General features: G+C 35.3%; 1 protein-coding gene across 1 annotated transcript; it reads left to right on the top strand.

The window, feature by feature from the left end:
- The first annotated feature begins 1,436 nt into the window (after positions 1–1,436).
- Positions 1,437–19,261, top strand: LOC18442102 (O-fucosyltransferase family protein). Its single transcript, XM_006852325.4, has 11 exons — positions 1,437–1,734; positions 5,982–6,032; positions 6,180–6,270; positions 8,515–8,591; positions 10,120–10,208; positions 11,666–11,785; positions 16,458–16,574; positions 17,344–17,487; positions 17,580–17,703; positions 17,829–18,020; positions 18,380–19,261. Exons 1-11 carry the CDS (start codon positions 1,471–1,473, stop codon positions 18,737–18,739), a joined length of 1,629 nt encoding a protein of 542 aa, XP_006852387.1. The 5' UTR covers positions 1,437–1,470; the 3' UTR covers positions 18,740–19,261.
- The last annotated feature ends 2,805 nt before the right edge of the window (positions 19,262–22,066 follow it).

Raw genomic sequence — 22,066 nt, 5'->3', positions numbered from 1 at the left:
TATGAGTCCAGGGACTCACATGCAGAAATGCGGTCCTCTTAATATATATTTTTTTGAAATAGAATTTAATCCTAATTTTTAGGGAATATATAATCTTTAATATGGGAATTACTAATCTATAAAAACAAATAAATTTTAAAAACTAAAAATGATATTTTTTTGAGCAAATAGTTGAACTGTTGATTTTATTTTTCTTTAAAAACCTATTATTTAGGGGACCCAATTTTGATGGACGGTGTAGATCTCCAAACCCGCATAGTAAAAAGTGGGGGTTTGGACGCACCAAACAATTTTCCTTGATTCAACTATAGAGAATTCTTATATGCACTTTGCATGACTTAGAAACTGAGAAGATTAAGGCATCGAGAATTTATGTGATAAGTTCCTCTTTTGCACACAAAAAGGTCAAATGTTTAAATTCAAGGTGCCCAGCAATGTTGAAGCCCAGAATCCATCAAAACTTAAGTCGGCAAAACTTTTGTCCACAAATGAGTTGGATCAAGGATAGGGATGCATTTAAGAGTGAACCTAAACCAAGAGGTTCACTTTGAACACAACTAATCTTCAATGAGGAAATCCGGCAAAATTTACAATGACAGTTGGAAATGTATAGCAAAACAACTCCCAAAAACGATACAGAGATTAAAAGCATTCACGCCTACATGATAGAACTTCTATGTTGTAGGAGAAGCATAAAAAGCTTGCCCTCTAGTCATTCACTCAGTCTCATATCACCTAAATCAAGGGTTATAAAAATTTGGGGATTCAGATTGGAAATTGCCTATCCAAATTGGGTTCGGTGCCTAACCAATATGAGGGCCCACACCCCTAATCCACCCGATTTTACTCTTTTATTAATTCTAAACCAAAGTTTCACTATTTCAGCTAATCTGAATCCATAGACCGACCAATCCGGATCCTGATTCCGGCTTTTAAAACAACCCAAACTAACCTTCTTAAAATGAAAACACTGAATAGACGAATGTGAGACGAAAACACTGAACAAAAGACTAACTAGATCTCAATTCTCTTAAGTGAAATCACACTAGGCTTTAATACATCTCATCATAACATATTTTCCTAAAATGCAAATATCATTCAATGGTCAATATCCCAAAAAAAAGTAAAAAGTAAGAAGAAAAAAAAAACAGAAATTTCCATCCCTCAAGTGAACCGACATCTCCCTTAATTAACCTTCCTAAAATGCAAACAAAAAGTTATAATGGAGGATTCATAAATTGAACCGATTCATAGTACTATCCCTATTTTACAACTCCATGCACCAGTCCTTCCTCGATTTGGTGCAAAAAAGGAATCAATACACGTTTTAAGGGTTTAACATTTTACTCCTCTGTAAATAATATATAATAAGCTCAAGTGTTGGAGTTAAGATTGAAGACGAATTTATAACTGAAATTTCGGCTTTTTTTATGTTCATTTAACAGTGAAGAAGCAGCAGCAGCTACATCGATGGCGGAGCTAAGGCACTCTGGTTCGAGTGTTAGGGCTTCGAATTCTCCTGTTAAAAGGGATCATGTAACTTCGCCATTGAAAGCAGAGGAGGAAGCGGAGGAGGAGATCATTCACCATTCGAGAGAGAGGGGAGTTAGCTTCTTTCGAAGTCTGTGGCCTTTCAGAGAAGATAAGGTTTTAGCTCACAAGATTGCCTTGATTTCTCTCTTCCTTCTTCTGGTTGCTGCCTTTGTGTCCCTACCTCCTGTGTGGAACAGCTTGGTATATTCTGGCCATCCATCCATCAGAGTTACTCATTGTAATTTGTGATTTGTGTTTTTTAATCTTAGAAAATTTTGGATTTTCTGGTTAGCTTTTTGATGTTGTTCTGGTAAATTTAAAGAGGCGAGTGATGGGTTGGGAAGTGGGTTGCATTTCAAGAACTGAGTAATTAAGCCTTGCAATTTTTTTGCTCTTTTCCAGGGAATAGGGATGATTGGGAAAAGGGTTTTCGTCTATTGATAATTTGTTTCCTTGCTTTTCTTTTTAAGGGTTATAAGGAGGAATGATCTTTGATTTTTGGGCTGAAGACGACTTGGCATTTTTTTGGCTTCCTATTGGATCGAATGGCCTTATTGTTATTTTATTCTTTATTTAAAGATTTTGAGATATTTGCATAAATGGCACATATAATTGTACATGTACACTGAAATGTGGATTCCTTTTTGTTACTGATTAGATTACAGTAATTTCTTGTTTAATTTCTCAGATTCTCAGTCTTGTTGTTTTGGTGAAAGTGTTAGAACTATGTTTCTCCATCACAACCAAAATGTTATGGAATATATGGTCGACATATGGGATCATAAATTGTATAAAGTGTTGCCATCAATTATCAAAATGAGTTAGTCTTGGCTGTGTAAGCATATGTTTGTACTTTGTAACATTGCTATTAATATACAACGTAGTAAAGATTGGATTGCGCACAATGTCATGCACATGGATCTTAAGAACCTCTTATTGATTGGTGGCAGTTTGACAAGGCAACTCCATTGGTTTTGTTAGGAGCCATTTTTTTGAACACGATCAAACCCAATCCGTTTCTATTTGTTAGAAGTGAGAGGATGCATGAGATGCTTTTGGTATATGTAAATTGGAGTTTCATATTGGGAGCCCTTCTCTCCTCTCTTATAAGCTACTAAAAGAAGAATGAATATATCAAATATATCGTGCTTATTGGTTATCACTTTGGTTCTTGTATTTTATACATTATTGTCCTACATCAAGTTCCTCTGGCTATGCAGTTATTTAGGAATGAAGATATCAAATACATTGTGCTTATTGGTTATCACTTTAGTTCTTGTATTTTATCCATTATTGTCCTACATCAAGTTCCTCTGGCTATGCAGTTATTTAATCAAGTGTTATTTGAACCATCTCTTGCATGTTGCCCTATATAAAACATAATGTTACAAGTTGTCAGTCTTTTCTAATGATATAAGGGGGCATTTTCCTTGTTCCGATTTCATTGGTGAAATTTTGAGAAGCCAGTTTAGGTCTTGTGCTTGATTTCTTCGACCTTCAACCTGGGTTGGTTTAGATTTCAGAGTATGCATTCGATTAAACTCTGATACTGTCGTAGATGTTAAGATTAATTCTGGTTTTCATTCTTTTAGCACTTCATAGGAAAAATGTCTTAGATATTTAATTTTGTTTAGTTCTTTCATGCGGTGGATTGGGTGGTCTATCGGCATTATGCCCCAAACATACCCTCCACCGCAAAAAAATACGATACTTTAAATGCTTAATCTATTAAGAAATTGTTCTACAAGACATGGGCTAAATTTTTCAGAGCTAAAAGCTTAGTGGAGTCTACTTGGGCACTTCCGCATGCTTTCGTTCTATTGGGGCGGGCCTATGGATGGAGTGAAATAATGGGATGTTTAGGGGCACAAGGACAAGTAAGGAGGTTGTTTGGGATCGCATCGGTGGCGAACCATTACTTGGGAGTTTCAAGGCGACAGTACTAGGGATTTTGTCTTTAATTCGAGGAGGTGGTTTTCTAACATCATATGGATGCTAGGCCATTCTCCAACTAGTCTTTTCTGCACCATGGATATCTAAACTTCAATTTTGATGGATGCTTGCTTTGTAGCCCTGGGCCCGTGGGCTGGGAAGTATCCTTAGAGTTGTGGAGACCTTGATGTTTCTATCATTCTTGGGGCTTATTGGGTTTTGTGACTCCTCCATGGGAGAAGCTAATGCACTTATTACATGTGCACGAGTTTGTCCAATGGGTATTTTATTTTAAGGAAATTGCCAAAATGTGATCAAGTGGGTACTGAAGTAAAGACAAATTCCCTTGATACTGTTAGTTATCATTGGAGATATTTGATATGTGGGCTTATTGGAATGTTTTCTTTTGTCATGTGTTTATGAGTCACAAGTCAATGACCGAAATGCGAGCTCATCACAATGTTTTTCTTATTTGTTTTTATTTATTTATATTTTTATTTTTGTGTTGAAAAGGTTAACTTGTTGTATTGAAAGTAAAAGACTTGCAAAAAGCATCAGGCAGCCCACAGGATAGGTGTTCATTACAGCTTCGAGAAAATGTATATCTAAGTAAACCTATATAAAAAATGGGTCATAAACCCTGTAAATCACAGTATACAGAAAGGATGTTGCTGACCAAGCGGTCAAGATACAAAATATGGTGCCAAAGCTCGAAATGTTGCCATGGAGGTACTGCTGGTGGGAGTATTTACTGCTGGCCCTGAACATGTACCAGCTTTAGTGAGACTCTCTGTGATGTGGTTCGCCTCACATCAAGTATGTCGATAACAGATATTCAAATGCCTGCAAAGATCGAAAAGTTTGTTGAAAATGTAGTTTTGCCATCAAGGACATGAGGAGTCTCTATTAGCCAGGATATGACGTTTTTGTACTCCCTTCTGCCACCAAACAACCAAACCAGTCCTCCCCCCCTATGAGGGCTATAGCCTCAGCAGTAGTGGAATCTGTGATACCAATGAATCCAGAATAGGGCAGTTAACTGTTGCCTCTGTGACCTCCAAAAAGGCCACCAAAACCTGCCTGATCAAGCATGTGAGTCACCGTCGAAGTTGAGTTTGATGGAGCTAGGTTCTGGGGGGCGCCATAATGAAGATTGAAGATTGTGGTTCGGGGAAGTTCTAAAATGGCCTGCCATTTTTGAAGAAAGTTGTTGGCTGCGAAGTGTCTAAACCATTCCATGATCTTTGCATTATGATTGTACATTTCATGTTCTCTTCAACGAAACTGGCTATTTATATAAAATACCATAAATGATACTCTTGAGAACTTGTTTTCGGTGACTTGGCTAGAAAGAAATTGAAGGGCGAAAGAGAAACACAATCAATTCATTCAAGCTGTAATAAGGGAGAGTACATGGGAGTACCTTGATAGCACCTCAACAGAATGAGAGTGACAAGTATTATCTACAAGAAATGGAAGTTGGTGCCCACACATTGAGTCCATTGATTGTATGTAGTGAATATAAATGTACATAGAGAGCTCTCAGGAGCTCATTGTGTGTTCCTCATTGTAATTACCCCTTGTACATATTTATCATATTAATACAACTGGTGGATACCTGGTGAAACCCTTCGCTTGCTTGGCAGAGAAACGAGAATTTGTTTCGATCTATTTGTTTGGCATGCTTGGGTTTTGCTTTAGTTTTAATTGGGAACTATTTGAGTTGTTTCACGATCTACCTGAGCTCCTAGGGAAGTCTCTTGTGTGCGTCAAGCCACATGTGGTAAGAATTACTTATGGAAATACTTTGGCATATTTCTTGGGATGGGGAAGATAACCAACCTCTATAAGTCAACCAACATATTCTGAGTATTTCCTTGGAAATGCTTTGATACATAGCATCAAAAAGAATTATTGGCTAAGCACTATTTCAAACTTCCAGGAACCGAGCATGGGTCCTTGGCACAGCTGGAATAATGTTCTTCCTCATGCTTTGAGTGGATCAATATGTGCTTGTAAATATTGTTATGCTACTTTCCTCATTTAGGTGCCTCTCATGGATTTCCAGTTTTTTAAGCCTACAACCAATTGGTTCATCTTTTTAATTTTTGCGTTAGTGGAAGAAGATTACTTTTGGTGTCTAATTTTGGTAAAGTCGGTAGCTTTTTTGTCAGTTCATATTATCTATGTTTATTTGCTATGGTTTCTTAAGAACTAGTTCTTGATATAATTCATGTTTTATCTAGAAGATCATATTTTTATGATGATAAATTTCATATTCTTTCCAACATGAGTTTCATGATTGTTTCCAATTAGTCTGTTCAATTCTTGAAACTCCTACTTGAGTCTTTATTAAGTCTTTTGACCCTTTACTTCACAATGACTTTTATATGATCGGATATGAAACATGCACACCCTTTTTGAAAACAATGAAATGGGAATGTTGTGTATACTGGTTCTCGGTAAATCAGTTTATCTTGGTTAACAAGCTAACTTACAAGTATCTCCTTCCACAGAATGCTCCATACTTATGCAGAAAAGTTGGTATCACTCTTCAGTGCCCACGTGTATGTTCCTTTTGGATTCTCATTTTTATGACAATATTTCTTTTGATCTTCTGGCTCAAGTGTTTTTCCTGATGTTCTTTACTAATATGCTAATTCAGTGGGACGAGTCTTGGGAGTAATTGTGTGACTTTTTGAGTTTTTATGTAGGTCAAAGAGCCACCTTCACTGTGGGAGAACCCGTACTCTGCTACCACCTCGTGGAAACCCTGCGCCGAGAGGAGAAAGGATGAAATATCATGTAAACTCTTTTTTCTCAAATAAAGTTTTGCAGCCCTTTACTGTGGTTTTTAGCATGCTATAGATAATACAATTTTTTTGTTGTTATGATCTATATAAATAAAGTTGAGGCAGCATTATTTTTTTATCATCCTATAAATTAATATGACGTTAAATGCTGAGTGCCAGTGGAATGCCTTCCTGAATGTTTGGCTGAGTTATTTAGCCTATGAAGTAACTGGTGAACTTGAGATTATTCTTTCCCATTTACACCAAATTCATCTGAACTGAGCTGTCGATAGTGCGGTTTGGTGTTTTCTTTGACAGTGTATCCATCTGAAGGTTTATGAGTTTATATATATATATATATATATATATATATATATATATATATATATATATATATATATATATATATATATATATATATATATATATATATATATATATATATAAAACGCCTATAGGCGAAAATGAACAGTGATTTTGCCTACCCTCATCACCATCTAAACTTTATCATACGGTTACAGTTGTTTGGTAATGTTTCAATTTTTATTTATTTTTTCTACAAATCCAAATTACTTGAAATTTGGAGCGTGTGTACATTTTAGTGAGGTACATCTAATAAAAATATGAAAAAAATAATTCGCAAAATATAAATTGACCAAAATACCCTCGAAATATTTTGGTCAATTTATATTTTGCGAATTATTTTTTTCATATTTTTATGAGGTGCGCCACACTAAGATGTACATATGCTCCAAATTTCAGATCATTCCGATTAGTAAAAACAAAATGAAAATTGAAACACTACCGGACAACTGTGACCTTGCGATGAAGTTTAGATGGTGATAAGGGAAGGCGAAATCACGGTTTATTTTCACCTATAGGCATTTTGTAGTATCTTCCATATATATATATATATATATATATATATATATGGGCAACATAATTTCTGGTACACATTTATTATACTACTTTCATCTGTGTGACCAAGCATGCGTGTTTATCTTCAATTTTACATGGTGAAATGAACCATCACCAAATTAAAATTATCTTGTGAATGGTACAAATTTTTTAACGCGGATGCTAACTATGGGTGACCTATAAAATTTTTGAATCCAAACCTCTAGAATATATAGATACACAACATAGGCAAAAGGTAGTACAGATATCTAACTAAGAAAAGTTAATTATTTGTTGAAAATTTAAGACTATTACTGTTAGTTGATGGAACTCTCAAAGAAAAAGAAAATTTTTCGTGACAATGAAGTGAAAAGATCGAGTTGTGAGGATGCTTTGGAAGGTGCAATGTCATTGGTGGCAAAACTGGCAACAGCATTGTAGTTTTTGGTTTTCATTCACACTTGTACATGGTCCGTGGGAGATGTTCTTTGGAAGTATCCCTTTTGGGCAACTTGACCCCTAGCTTATTTTTGCTTACCTATTTTGCTTACCTGATCTTGTAACCATGTGATCTACGTCTTCTAGACTTCCATTTGGATATATGCCTATCTGACGTATAACCGACTTCTTATCTTGCTGCGCATGTCTTACTTATTAGTTTTCAATGACACAAATAACTGTTTCCTAATTATGCTACCCATCTAAAACATTTCATAAATGGAAAAAAAAAGCAGCAGACTAGTAGACGAGTCATCGAGATTAAACCTTTGATTCGGAACCAACACTTTAAAGTTTCTAGCTTGCTGCCCATGTCTTACCCATTATTTTTGCAATGACGCAAGTAACTATTTCCTAATTATGCCACCCATGTATTGTAACAGAAAACATCTAAAATATTTCATAAATGAAAAAAATGATGCAGCAGACTAGTGGACAAGTCATCGAGATTAAACCTTTCGGAACCAACACTTTAAAGTTTCTGCGATATGTGATCCTCCATATCTGATACATAGGAAACCTTTCGTACTTTCCAGTTTCACCTTAAGATCTTCAGCTTTTGACTTCGTATCAGTATTGTTTCCCGTATTGCTCATCACAAATTGACATTAACTCTGTATGTTGGACTCTTAGTAGTTGATTATTAGCTTTAGTTGGCATGCTCATTGGGAGGTTATCTATTTGTTTTTATTAGAGGAACTTTTCTGGTGTATTTTCTGCACCTATTGGATCTTCAATTGAATTTTATCTCTTACACCACCTGAGGGACTCCATTGCTTGCTTGAGGTGATATTTTTATGCAAGTCATAAGTTGCATCCTTTTAGTTCTAATTCTAATGAAGCTTTCTGGTTCCTGTGGCAGATCTTCTTCCAGAGAATGAAACAAATGGTTATATACTCATCCATGCTGAGGGCGGATTAAATCAACAGCGCATATCTGTATGATTATGACTGTTTGTTCTTAACTTGATTGTGATACTGTATGCCTGGTTCTCTTCTTCCTTTTCCTATGCATGAAAATTGTATGATGCAACACTGGTTATCCTTATAACTGCCAAACTTTTTGTTTTGAATGGTACCAATGTTTTTATTAATCCAAAAAGTTGTTCTACTAGTACATACTGCATTTACAAAACTGTGTCTGCATAATAACTGGAAACTTTCCTTTTGTTTAGTTTGTATCATGCAAAATTTTTAGTTCTGTGAGGTCATATATATATATATATATATATATATGTATATATATATATATACTCAGATTGAATTTGGGCCCGATCCAATAGTCACGACCTTAATTCGTATTTGAATTTTCATTTTTTTCTAAAAATCCAAATCATTTGAAATTTTGAGCGTCTATTCTTTAGAAATAGGAGAATCTAATAAAAATATAAAAAAAATAATATACAAAAATAAATTGACCAAAATAGCCCCAAAACATTTCAGGAGTATTTTGGTCAATTTATATTTTGTGAATTATTTTTTAAATATTTTTATTAGGTGCGCCTTGATGAGAAGAATGAACGCTTAAAATTTCAAGTGATTTGTGCTTGTAGAAAAGAAATAAAAATTCAAATACAAAATGAGGTCGTCACCGTTAGATCGGCCTAGATTGTTGGTTAACACTGTAGCTATTAGCGCGTGGGCTGACAGAATCCATTCCCATATATATATATATATATATATATATATATATATATTGGAAAAGATCCTGTCAGCCCACTGGCTGATAGCTACAGTGTCAGCCAATGACCCAGATTGAATCTAGGCCCAATCCAATGGTCACAATCTCATTTCATATTTAAATTTTCATTTTTTTTATACAAATCCAAATCACTTGAAATTTTGAGCGTCTATTCTTAAAAAATATTATAATCTAATAAAGATATAAAAATAATAATTCAAAAAATATAAATTGATCTTTTCACTTCGAAAATAATTCGAAAAATAATTGTGAGCATTTATTCTGAAAAACTTTCTCGGGGTATTTTGATCATTTTCTATTTTTCAAATTATTTTTTTAATATTTTTATTAGGTGCGCATTGATTAGTAGAATCTATGTCTAAATTTTCAAGTGATTTGGATTTGTAGAAAGAAAATGAAAATTCAAATATGAAATAAGGTTATGGCCGTCAGATCGGCCCATATTCAATCTGGGCCATTGGCTGATACTGTAGAGGTCAGCCCATGTGCTGACAGCATCCATTCCCATATATATATATATATATATATATATATATATATATATATATATATATATATATATAGTACATATAGTATTTCATGTGATTATTAGTAAAAAGAGGCTTGCACATTTCCATTGCGTGAACCATATTGTTCATTTGGATTTCTGGGGCATATCTTCAGTATTACAAGTATTTATAGCACAATGTCAATCAAACATCTTGCAACCTTTGATACCTGACTATATATACATCCCATGCTAACATCTTGGGTTTTCTTTTACAGATTATTAATGCGGTGGCTGTTGCTAAAATAATTAATGCTACACTAATCCTACCCATTCTAAAGCAAGACCAGATTTGGAAAGATCAAACGTGAGATGTGGCTTTTTAATCTTCTATTTTCATATTCCTTTTTGCAGTGTAATTTATTGCAAACTTGAAATGAATATCTTTGTTCTTTTAGCATATATAATTTGTTATTATGATTTAATGCGTTCTAATGGGAATTTACATGGCACTTATTTGCATATGCGAAGTTTTAGTGCAATCTAATGATCAGCAGATTCGAGTCTTGGGCTCAGTTACAGGTACATGTAATTTTGGTGATGTTCCTTGTCCTAGAGCGTGATCCCTTAGTAAATATTAAGAAATTAAAAAAATGTCTACCTTCTGGCACCATTACTCACAAGTACTTCTCAAGCATGTCCATTGACTGAGTACTTAGGCTGAATGTGGCATGAGTGTTTACTTCGCCAGTTACCTTTTGGGGACACTCAATATCAGATTTTTTGGATCATGGCACTTAGTTGAGGATTTTGATCTATATATTGTGAGAAAGTATCTTCAAAATAGGACAAAAATGCATACTGGTTTCAAACAGTGGTTGATTTACGAAGCTGTAGATCAGGTGTGTTTTCATCTTGAAACATGCACAGATGAGGGTCAAATGCTTGCTGAGTCCCTTGCCTAAATTTCTCCGAGAAATGAATTTAAACTCCATGATCTAGGTTTTGTAATTTTCTTTCTGGAGAAAAGCTTGAAAAGATATATCTGAAAATTCAGAAGTTTCAGGGTCAATTGGCCATGGTGTCAAATGGCGATGTGAAATGAAAATTGCTGAAGAGAGTTCCATAGAATTTCCCTGATTTTATGCCAGCAAAAAGTGAGGCTCAGCTGAGACTGGGGACTTGCCTCAGACCTATGTTAGGCTCACACAAACTTATAGTGGACAAACCCAAGTCCATCAAAAACAGTTTGCTATGGTTTAAACTCAGGACCTACTTGAGTCGAGGAAATTGGGTGAGTCCCAAGTTCCCTGGAGAGTTTTTAAAACCTGGCCGAAAATTATGCCAAATAAAAGTGAGATTTGAATCACCTTCCATGATCATATGTGATATATGTTACTTGTTAATATGTTTGTTCAAAAAGAAAATGGTGAGTTCTGTAGTTGATGGTTTTGTCATCTTCTTGAACATGACATTGTTGACCTGCTGTGTTAGCTGTATGGAGCTTTTTGTCTCAACCACAGCATAATGGCTTTAGTCTCCACTCTTACGAGTCCAGGAATAAAGATGATAGGTTTCTTTAGAACGTTTGCACTTTTAGAAGGTTTACAGTATCTTAACTTATCCAATAAAAAAAATATACATTGTCTTGTATTTGATAGTCTTTTGGTATTGTTCCTTCATTTGTTTCGGTTGTGTGATTGCCAAAATCAATTCCTTCATTTGTTTCTGTTGTGTGATTGCCAAAATCAACTCAGTGTATTTACTAAAAGTTTTCTTGCTATTTTTATTCTATTTATTAATTGTGGCTTTACTCTTGAGCAGGAAATTCGAAGATGTATTTGATGTAAATCATTTCATTGATTATCTGAAGGATGATGTGCACATTGTACGTGATATCCCTGAGTGGTTTCCTGAGAAACCAGAATTATTTACGAGTATAAGGTGCGTTCTGATCTTCAACTCTTTACAGTTTATCTTCAAAAATGCCTGTAGAATATAATAGCTTCAGAGTTCCTCTGCACCATAGTTGTTGGGATTGGGAGCAGCTGTGGAGTTGGGAGCTTGGGATTGTGATAGGCTAGGAGCTCCCTATGGATTGCTGTCTCTATGCCCTGAAATTTATGGATCTCGATTCCCACATGTTTGGGAATTGGATCCCTACTTTTTGGGATCCAATGATAAATTATAAAGGTCCAAGACCGTCATAAAGAAACATCTATTTTCTTTTTGAGTAATAAATAGAACATGAATTTGCTACATAATTACTTTTATTGTTTATTTAATGGATGCATTGAAGACTTGTTTCCTCATAAAAGATCAATATAACATGAGTGTTATTTAATCGACGATCCCTAAGGGATTGGTTTCGTGTTCCCCCTATATGGGAGCGAGATCCACCCAAAGTCCAGCTCCTGGAGTATGGGATCGGGATCGTCACCAAGTGGGGAGATCCCGGTTACTATGCTTTGTACTATAAGCTTTTTATGGGCGAAATATACTTCTTTTTTGCTAGCTGTTGCTCATGACCACGATCAAGGATAAAATGAAAGAACAAAACAAAAACAAGAGAACTTATCTGTTCAATTATTGAGCTCTAGCATTGTTTACAGCCAAATCTAGTGAGATCTTTGATGAAATCCCTCCAAATTTATGATTTAAACGAGTTAAAATAAAAATTTGGTAGAAATTAGTGGGGCCTGACAAATTACGGTTCAAAACGAATTCAGATCTAGAGAGATCAAGGTAAGAACCGCTGAAAGATCCGGCTCTAGATCACACAAAAATCCTACCAGAAAACCCTAAACTAAAAAATAAACTAAATTAAACTAAAATGGAAATTTAAATCTAAATTAAACTGAATTAAAACTAAATTAAAGAAAGTAAAAAATACTTATCTAGTTCGGCTGATCAGCCTGGCACACTCGAGGACCTGGAGTTGGCGCCTGTATCAGACTACAGGTTGTTTACGTCATGCGCGTTCTATTTTCTTCTTGAAGAATGCCTAGGTCTATCTCCCTAAGGCTTAGGTTTAACAATGCAAATTAGGGTTTATGATTGAAATTGGGAATTAGGGTTTCATGGATGACCTAGGGTTTAGACCAGCTTAGGGTTTCTCTCTCTAGGGTTTTTCTCTCTCTAGGCATAGGTTTATGGATAGAGTTCTTAGAAGGCTTGAGTCTCTCTTTTCCCCCGTTTTTAGCTTTTTATACTCTCACGCTTCCCAATGCATTTTCTAGAAGCTTCCAAGGTTTTTATCACAAAATATTGGTCAAATATGGTCAAAGGCGATGGATACTGGACCTCGTGGCTTTTTGAGCTATTGGGCTCTAAACACTGCACCCCCAAGCATCTAGGTGGCACAAAACTGGGCCAAAACAGTCTGGACGCCGAACCCTGCAGCGCGTCAGGGCTTTCTGGATGCCTTACCTCACAGTGTTTGAACTTGGATAGAATTGCTATCAAACAAACTTGTCCAAGCCATAACTTTTAAACTGTAAGTCCGATTAAGGTGATTCTTGCAATTTTGGAAAGTTGTTGATCTCTTCTTCAACTTAGAATCAAATTTGGCCCAATTTGGATGTTGAGGGGCTCAGAGGGATAGGACTTTTGGGTGTTAGTTTCAGGTTTCGTGGCGTCAGAAGGCTCAGGGCTATTTAGGATGAGTAATTTAGGGCTTGTATAAGTCTAAGGTTTGGGTTTTAGGTCTGAAAAGTTGACTAGGGTTTACTAGGTTATGGTGGACCCTAGGGTTCAAGAATTCAAGGAAAAATTCACCAATTTCAAAACTAGGTGTCTACAAGCATCTCTGCGATGTACATTATTTATAATTGTGGATGTAATTAGCGGCTGTTAATTGTTTTTCTATTGTTAATAGTGGCTGTTAGTAGTTAATGCCAAGGTTTTAAAGAAGGTATAAGGGAACTATAAGATTATTATTCTTGGGCATTTTGATCGCACGACACCATATTTAAGCTTAGCTCTCTATTCTTGTTAAGGAATTTCTTTATGAGCTGTTACAATGGGCAAATACCTGTTTCTTAGATTTTTATTAAGGGGAAACCAAACTGCATTTTGATGTGTTATGTGCTTTTTCTATATGGCTGCTACGAATGGTATTGTAATGCAAGATCTCCAAATCTCTAAACCCCTCTATGATGTATGTCTTCATGCCTACACGACTATCTCATTGTTTTTTTGTTTATCCTCTTAGAATGATCTTCTGCAATCATCATGTTAATTACATGATAGTATCAGATATCAAATGTTTGATGGCTATAAACATTCTTTTGACCTGTTTATATTTTCAGTTCGTGGCACTGTTCTTTTGATGAATGGATGACTTCAGTTACTCTCTATTTGGATGGTTGAGCAACTCGAGCAACAAGCAAGGGAGTGGCTTTATAAATTGGGAAACATTATTTATTTATTTATTTTGGGGGGGGGCAGAGCCATGGATGTATTGGCGACTTTTCCTTGATGAGTAGACTTCCAAAAGTCTGTCAGCCTTGAATAGATGACCAAGTTGGGCTGTTTCCTGTTTTAAAATGGATGGTGTAAAAAAGGTGTCCATCTTTCCAAAATTTGGTTTGTCCAACTAGCACCTTAGCTTTCTTAATGCTCCTTATTGCAACAAGCGTCTCTTGTTCTATTAAACTTCATCTGGTGTCTCACCTTGGTGCGGTGAGAATGTGCTCTAGTTTCACTTTACAACAGAAGTGGAGCATGTTTAACTCAGAGCTAAGACAATTATCCTTTGCAATTGGAAACAGTAGTTCTGCTATGACTGTCACCATTTCATTACAAAAGTATGCACAAATGGATCATTCAAGTTAGTAATTAAACTTTAAAACATTGTTTATGGATTTGATAGATCTTTCCTGGTGTGCTGACAACCAAAAATACCATAATTGTTTATTTCATCTTTAAACCTAGTAACATGTATGCCTCATGGGGAAGGACTACTTGGTTATAAGTTTTGACAACTAAAAAACAAGGGTGTAATTAGATCTGAAACATGATGTGGTTCCCCTTCACAATGATATTTTTTCAAACCCTTAACCTTTATCTTTCAACTAAACTGAACTTGTTATCATCGTGAAATATGATAAATATTTCCAAAGAAGGCAATTGTCAATTTTGTTAAGTAATTCAGAAGGAGTATTAGTTATCCATGTACCTGTATTATAGTCTTTCTTTAAACTCAACCTCAGGATTCCATTTTATACTTGTAGAAAAAAAAAAATTGAAAAGAAAAAATCAGGATTCTGTTTTGTGGGCTCGTTATGCTAAAATTCATTATGGTCTTATTTTAGAATTTACTGTCATTACTATTTTTCAACTTTAGTTCATCTCTTGGTGTGTATACCATCACAGGTTAATGACCACTGCATTCAGTTGTTGAAGACATTTTGCTTCAGTCTTCAATGGGAATTCTATGTGATCTGTAGTTATTTATATCAAATATAATGACTGTTGGCTTGAATTATTCCATCTTATCCATGTGATTTTGCATCAGATTTGATATCTATCATAATTACGAAACACAAAATTCCTTCTCCATGTGATGTGGGGTTTCATGCTTCTTTTGATTTTCCGTCTCTGATGGCAAGATTTGGGGGTTTACGATGAGCTTTGTGGATGCTGAAGTTTTTACTTGAGCAACTGGTATTATTACTTTTCTGAGGATCTAAGTTCAAGATTTTCAGACCCCACTATCCATTACCAAGAAATTATATATATATATATATGGAAGATACTACAAAATGCCTATAGGGCAAGAATGAACAGTGATTTCGTCTACCCTCATCACCATCCAACTTCATCGCATGATCACAATTGTTCGGTAGTGTTTTAATTTTTTTTTTTTTTACTAATTAGAATGATCTGAAATTTGGAGTGTGTGTACATCTTAGTGAGGCATACCTAACAAAAATATAAAAAAAATAATTCGTAAAATATAAATTGACCAAAATACCCTTATAAATTTTCAAGGGTATTTTGGCCAATTTATATGTTGCGAATTATTTTTTTTCATATTTTTATTAGGTGCACCGCACTAAGATCTACACACGCTCCAAATTTCAAGTAATTTGGATTTGTAGAAAAAAAAATGAAAATTGATACACTACCGGACAACTGTGACCGTGCGATGAATTTTGGATGATGATGAGGGTAGGCGAAATCACTGTTCATTTTTGCCTATAGGCGTTGGAAAGAGTTTTACTATATATATATATATATATATATATATATATATATACCTGGTTTAGCTTGTTAATAATCCAATTATAAGTTGGACGTTTAACTTCTGTCGTTTTTCTTAAATTATCTCTGCTTCATCAGCCATTCAGATGTGTAATGTGTGTGTATGGACTGCTAGATGAAACTTGGAAGTTTCTGAAAGTCCGTGGTCCATTTTAGTTTGTTTACTTCTGCCAATTTATGTAGTTGATGTGCTGGCTTGTCTGTAGTAGAGGAAATTCCCCTTAAAATAAAACTCCCAGTTCTCTTGAACTTCTGCTGGTGTTCCTTGGATTATCTTTACGACTATGTTGATGCTTTTTGTTATTTTTTGGTATGGAAATTCTTATAATTAACTATCTATAATTGACAGGCGGACTATAAAAAATATCCCCAAGTATGCATCTGCACAATTTTATTTCGACAATGTCCTGCCACGAATTAAGGAAAAGAAGATAATGGCCCTAAAGCCTTTTGTTGATAGGTTGGGGTAAGTCTTGTATCTCAAGCACTGATTTAGCTACTTTCAGATTAACTTGTACTCTAAATGTTTCCAACAAAATGGCTTCTTATGCTTCTTGGTTTGTGTGTGTGTGTGTGTGTGTGCATGCATGCATGCACAAAGGTGATGTGTGTGTGTGTGTGCATGCATGCGTGCATGCGTACACAAAGGTGATGTTTAAGGGAAACATGCTATAGCAGCAAATATATTTGTTTTTATGAGATCCAGTATCCTATTTATTTGTTCATCTTTTGAGTTAGATCAAAGTTTGTTTAAATCACTAAATTCATCGTGAAGTAAGTTGACTACATTGTTCTAGTAGAATACTTTGTATGAGGATATGTTGTATCTGAATGGATTGTATGACAATTTACTTGGTAGGGTGGTGCATTTTGTATAGGGTTGCAACCATACTTGTAGAAGTAATGTTGCGATATTCTACACCATCCATTTTAGTTGGATGGTGTAAATTTGACACATCTTTTAAGATAGTCATGTCTTTTAAGATGGTATCAAATCTATACCATCCAAATAAAATGGATGGTGTAGATTACTCCAATCTTCTACAAGTAAGGTTGCAACCTTATAGAAAATTTTTCCCTATCAGACTAGTATAAGTGTTATGGAGATTAATTGCAAATATAGTGATTAGTTATGGATGAGTCAGTCCTTGGGCTGTCAAATGCACTTGTGTTTGTAAGTTTCAAATTCACGACAACCATAATCATTATCCATTAATATTTTAAACTTTTTTCAGGTATGACAATGTTCCACAAGAAATAAATCGGCTTCGGTGTAGAGTGAATTACCATGCCTTACGTTTCCTGCCTGAAATTGAAGAAATGGCCGAAAGATTAACTATGAGAATGCGGAACCGCACTGGCAGTTCAAATCCTTACATGTATTTAGCATCAATTTCAATTCATTGTATCCAAATGATGTAACACGTGTACCTTTAACTACTTGTAAAATGAACTAATTTTTATTGAACAGGGCACTTCATTTGAGATTTGAAAAGGGAATGGTGGGGCTATCCTTCTGCGATTTTGTTGGTACTAGACAAGAGAAAGCAATGATGGCAGCATATAGGCAGAAAGAATGGCCTCGACGCTACAAAGTAAGTCAAACACTTGGGGGCAAGGGAATAAAAAATTAACTGGTTTTCCACAATTGCCACTTAAAAAGTATGAGCAAACATTCGAATCGCAAAAGGACTTTGGGTTGATTATGTTTTGTTTGCAGAATGGGTCACACCTGTGGCATCAGTCTCTTCAAAAGCGAAAGGAGGGCCGTTGCCCTTTAGAGCCAGGAGAAGTGGCTGTGATACTCAGGGCTATGGGATACCCGAAGGAAACACAAATTTATGTGGCCTCAGGGCAGGTTTATGGTGGTCAGAACCGGATGGCTCCTCTCAGGAACATGTTCCCCAACCTGGTATTTTTTTCTTGTCCATTTAAATATTAGTAAAAATTTATCCCATTTCAGCAAGCCACCCCAAATTCTTCTTTCTCCAATGGGTTAAGGAAAAATCAAAGTACATTAGGTTATCGCCTTCCATTAAAATGATTGATGGTGATGGTGAGCAAGCGATCTGACCACTGGCATCAGCTTTTGTTTTGGTGGCTCCCAGCCTCGATTTTTTTTTTTCGCCAGTTCAATTGGCAGTGATGAACCAATGTACTATGGCTTCAATTGCCCATTGGGTTATATGGTACAGGTTTTGCAAGTGCCAAGATTTCTTGATACGCTTACAATGTGTATTGGCATATGATTGCTTGTTTTTGGAATTTTAGGTTACAAAGGAAGACTTGACCACAAAAGAAGAGCTCAAAGATTTCAGGACGCATGTCACTAGCCTTGCGGCCCTTGATTTCCTGGTGTGCCTGAAATCCGATGTTTTCGTGATGACCCATGGTGGTAACTTTGCAAAGCTAATAATTGGCTCTCGTAGATATATGGGACACCGCCTGAAGTCCATAAAACCAGACAAAGGACTTATGTCTAAGTCTCTAGGGGACCCATACATGGGGTGGGCAACATTTGTTGAGGATGTGGTTGTCACCCATGAAACCAGAACCGGTTTGCCTGAGGTAACCTTTCCAAACTATGATTTATGGGAGAACCCTCTTAGCCATTGCATGTGCAAAGCATGATCAATCCCCCCAAAATTCTTACATAAGGAAAAGGAAATATTGAATATCATCATCATTTTCATGCCCCAACTCTTCAAGAATCTCAACCTAATCCCTAGACACTTCTAAGCTTTACAGCTGGGATAGTTGGATACCGAATATCTTTTAACGCCTTCTTTTAGTCTTTGTTGTTAGGAGAATCAATTGGTAAAAATACTCAAATGTCCTTAGTTGCCCCTTACCTGTGGTTTTTTACTAGTGTCTATGACCCTCGTTTGTGGAACGTTCATATATGGCAGCTGTCATATCCACAGTGATGTGTAAGAGGTGGCATTCGACATGTTGAAATAGTGTGCATCATGCTTCACTTTTGTTAGAGACTCGGAGCATGTCAAAACTTTAAACAGTATTTGACCTCTTCTCTGTATTTTCAGTTGTGTTGAGGAGGGATCCTCTGGTGTGAGGTTTTTGTGCTACATTGAAATACTGTATTTTAGTTGACTTGTATGTACAGATTTAATGAAAATGAAGGGAATTATGGTATTTTTTGCTGCTGCTCATTTTGGATCAGAGTTTGACCTGTGCTTGGTCCAAGTTAACCGGATTTGGGACCAAAACCCAAGCTTAATGGATTAATTGGGTTCGCTTGGAAAGCTTGAACATTTATATATGGGAGTTTTGGAGTTCAAAGTTGGTCTATGTGAAAATTAGCTTACTAACTAAGCACGAGTAGTTTAATAAAAGTAGGTGGCTTTTAAGTGTTTGTTTGGAGTGAGACAGCCAAAACCCATCCTTGAGTTTAAGAGTTAAATGAAAAAAGAAGCCATTGTTGTTTAGTAAAGAAAACCTAAACAAATAGGTTCCAAGCAGTGCGCTCCAGGTAGTGCTATTGCAGCTTGGATTTTGAGATTGTTGACCCTGCAACTTATGCCTTTCTTGCTTGGGAGTAGGCTTTGGTTGGAAATTGATATTGAGATAAATTCAATGAGCGAAGTGAAACATCAACTACCCTACCTAGCCATCTGATTCAACAAATTCTAGAAGAGATGACAGGACTACATTTTCACTTGCCCTCATTGTATATGAGGGTAGCGGAGCCTCCCAATCTATACACTTCGAGGTGAAGATGATCAATTGTAGGGTTGAAAAAGTGGATCGATTAAGCTTTAAGCAATGAAGTTACTGCATATATTTTCTTTTAAGCAACGGTGATTCATCATCCCTCACCACCTTTGATGCGTGTAGCATGCTCCCACGGGAGCAAACTATTACTAGGGCACACTGGAGTATTTTCCTTGGCCATTTGCTCTCAGGTAAAACGCTATCTCGGGTAAAAAGTAAGCTTCAAACATTTTTTTTAATTTGAATTGCATTCTCTATGTGCTTAAAAAATAATATCAACAGGAACTCTCCAGCTTTTTGGGGCAAGATTGATGTGGGGCAAGATTGATGTGTCCCATAATTCTCAATAAAAAAGGGTTATCTATATATATATATATATAAAAAAGGTGCAGTTGGCATACATATGCATATGTGGCTGTAGAGGTACCTTTAAATTTGATCATGGTATATAATTTTGATGTAAAATGTTCTTAGGATTATCTCAAAATCTATTTTTATATCTAATTATAAAATTTTAAATTTCAAAAATAGTTAAAATCAAGTAGATATATAACCATATGAAAATCTTGAAAATGAATGGTGTAGATAATATGTTGTAAAATGCACTATTTCTAACACTTAAAATCTTTTTATTTTTCATGATCATACATCGCGATATCGAGATGATCAATCAAAGGGTTTTTCAACATTAAAACTACTTTTTCAGATGGATTTTTGAGAGGTATCCGTAGTTCAACATTATAGGGTAGCATTCTTATACAAACTTTTTCCATCATTAAATATCGAATTGAATGAGTTGGGGTGAGTTACAAATAAATTTTTTGTTTTGAACTTTATGTCTATTCAATATCAAATCCTTCGGACACAGTCGTATGATACGCTCCCATGGGATCATGATGTAACAATATGCGCCCACGGAACCGTACTGTGTGCGCTCTACTTTCACGTGACGCCGGCCGGTATTAGGTAAAGCACAACGTTTATATAGAGCCAAGGCTCTAAACAATCAAATTAGAACCCATATACAAATTTCATTTGCTTTGATGTCAAAATATCGTCAAATTGATCATCTCGATATCAAGATGGATGGACATGAGAAAACATTGGATTTCAAGTTTTGGAAATAGAATGCATTTTGGACCGTCAATTTTCAAGATTTTCATAAATTTACTCGATCTATATTATTTTTGGAGATTTAAATTTTATAATTAAAAATAAAAATATATTTTAAGGCTATTGCAGAGATTTAAGTATTGAAACCGTATTTCTTGATACTATTTAGACGTACAGTTAATTTTGATTGTTTAGAACCTCGGCTCCATACAAACCCCACCCAAATATAAAATGGGACTTTGGAAACACGTGACTGTGTGGTTGGTGTTAATGAAATCTTGGCTGTTTAAAAATAATCTGAGTGATTTAGGTGCTGGACTCTTCACACAAAAATTTTGGGAGAAAGTGGGAACGCGTCAATAGCCGACTCTCGAATCTTCTTCCTCTCTCTCTCTCTCCTTATAAAGCGGGGACTCCTCTGCCTATTGTGCTCGCGGGTTCAGGTTTCGTTTGTCGAATGGAGAGCATAGTTCGCAAATCGGCGATTTTTTAAAAAATCGGTTATTTTTTAAAAAACTTTAAAAACGGCTTTTCTTTGAAAAATTCTTTAAAAAAACACGTTTTTTTTCCTAATAACGTTAAAAACATGTTTTTTTGGAGAACGAATTAAACGGGCCTAAAAAAACATATTTTTTCTTGTGTTTTTTTTAAAAGACAAGCAAATTTTTTCCTGATATGTGTAATTTAAAAATAAATAAATAAATATTATTTTCAAAAAAAAAAATCCTAAAATAGAAATTTTGATCTCCAATTGATTTATGTATTGTTAGGGTTTATGCTAAAATCACGTTCTTCTTCTTCAAAACCTCATTTACAGATTGAAGGTATGATTTTTTTTTTTTTCTTTTTAACTTAAACGTGTCAATGCTCAGTAGTTATTTTGCAAATGAACTATTGTTTGCTTGTAAATTTATAGAGGAAATTATTGTGTATAGAAATAATATAGATGCAGAGTAAAGAAAACCATATCGATCCAAAAACCAGATTTCTGTGATGAATAATATATGCGTATATTAAACTTTTTTACTCCTCCAAATTACAGAAATATACATTAAAAAAAAGATATAATCAGATTAAACCTTCAATATTTAGGGCATCCCTAAATGCATACAA

Source organism: Amborella trichopoda, chromosome 6, assembly GCF_054954075.1.
Source record: "Amborella trichopoda isolate Santa Cruz 75 chromosome 6, AtrichopodaSantaCruz75HAP2 v2.0, whole genome shotgun sequence".
Lineage (NCBI taxonomy): Eukaryota > Viridiplantae > Streptophyta > Magnoliopsida > Amborellales > Amborellaceae > Amborella > Amborella trichopoda.
This window is presented reverse-complemented; position numbering and strand designations above follow the sequence as displayed.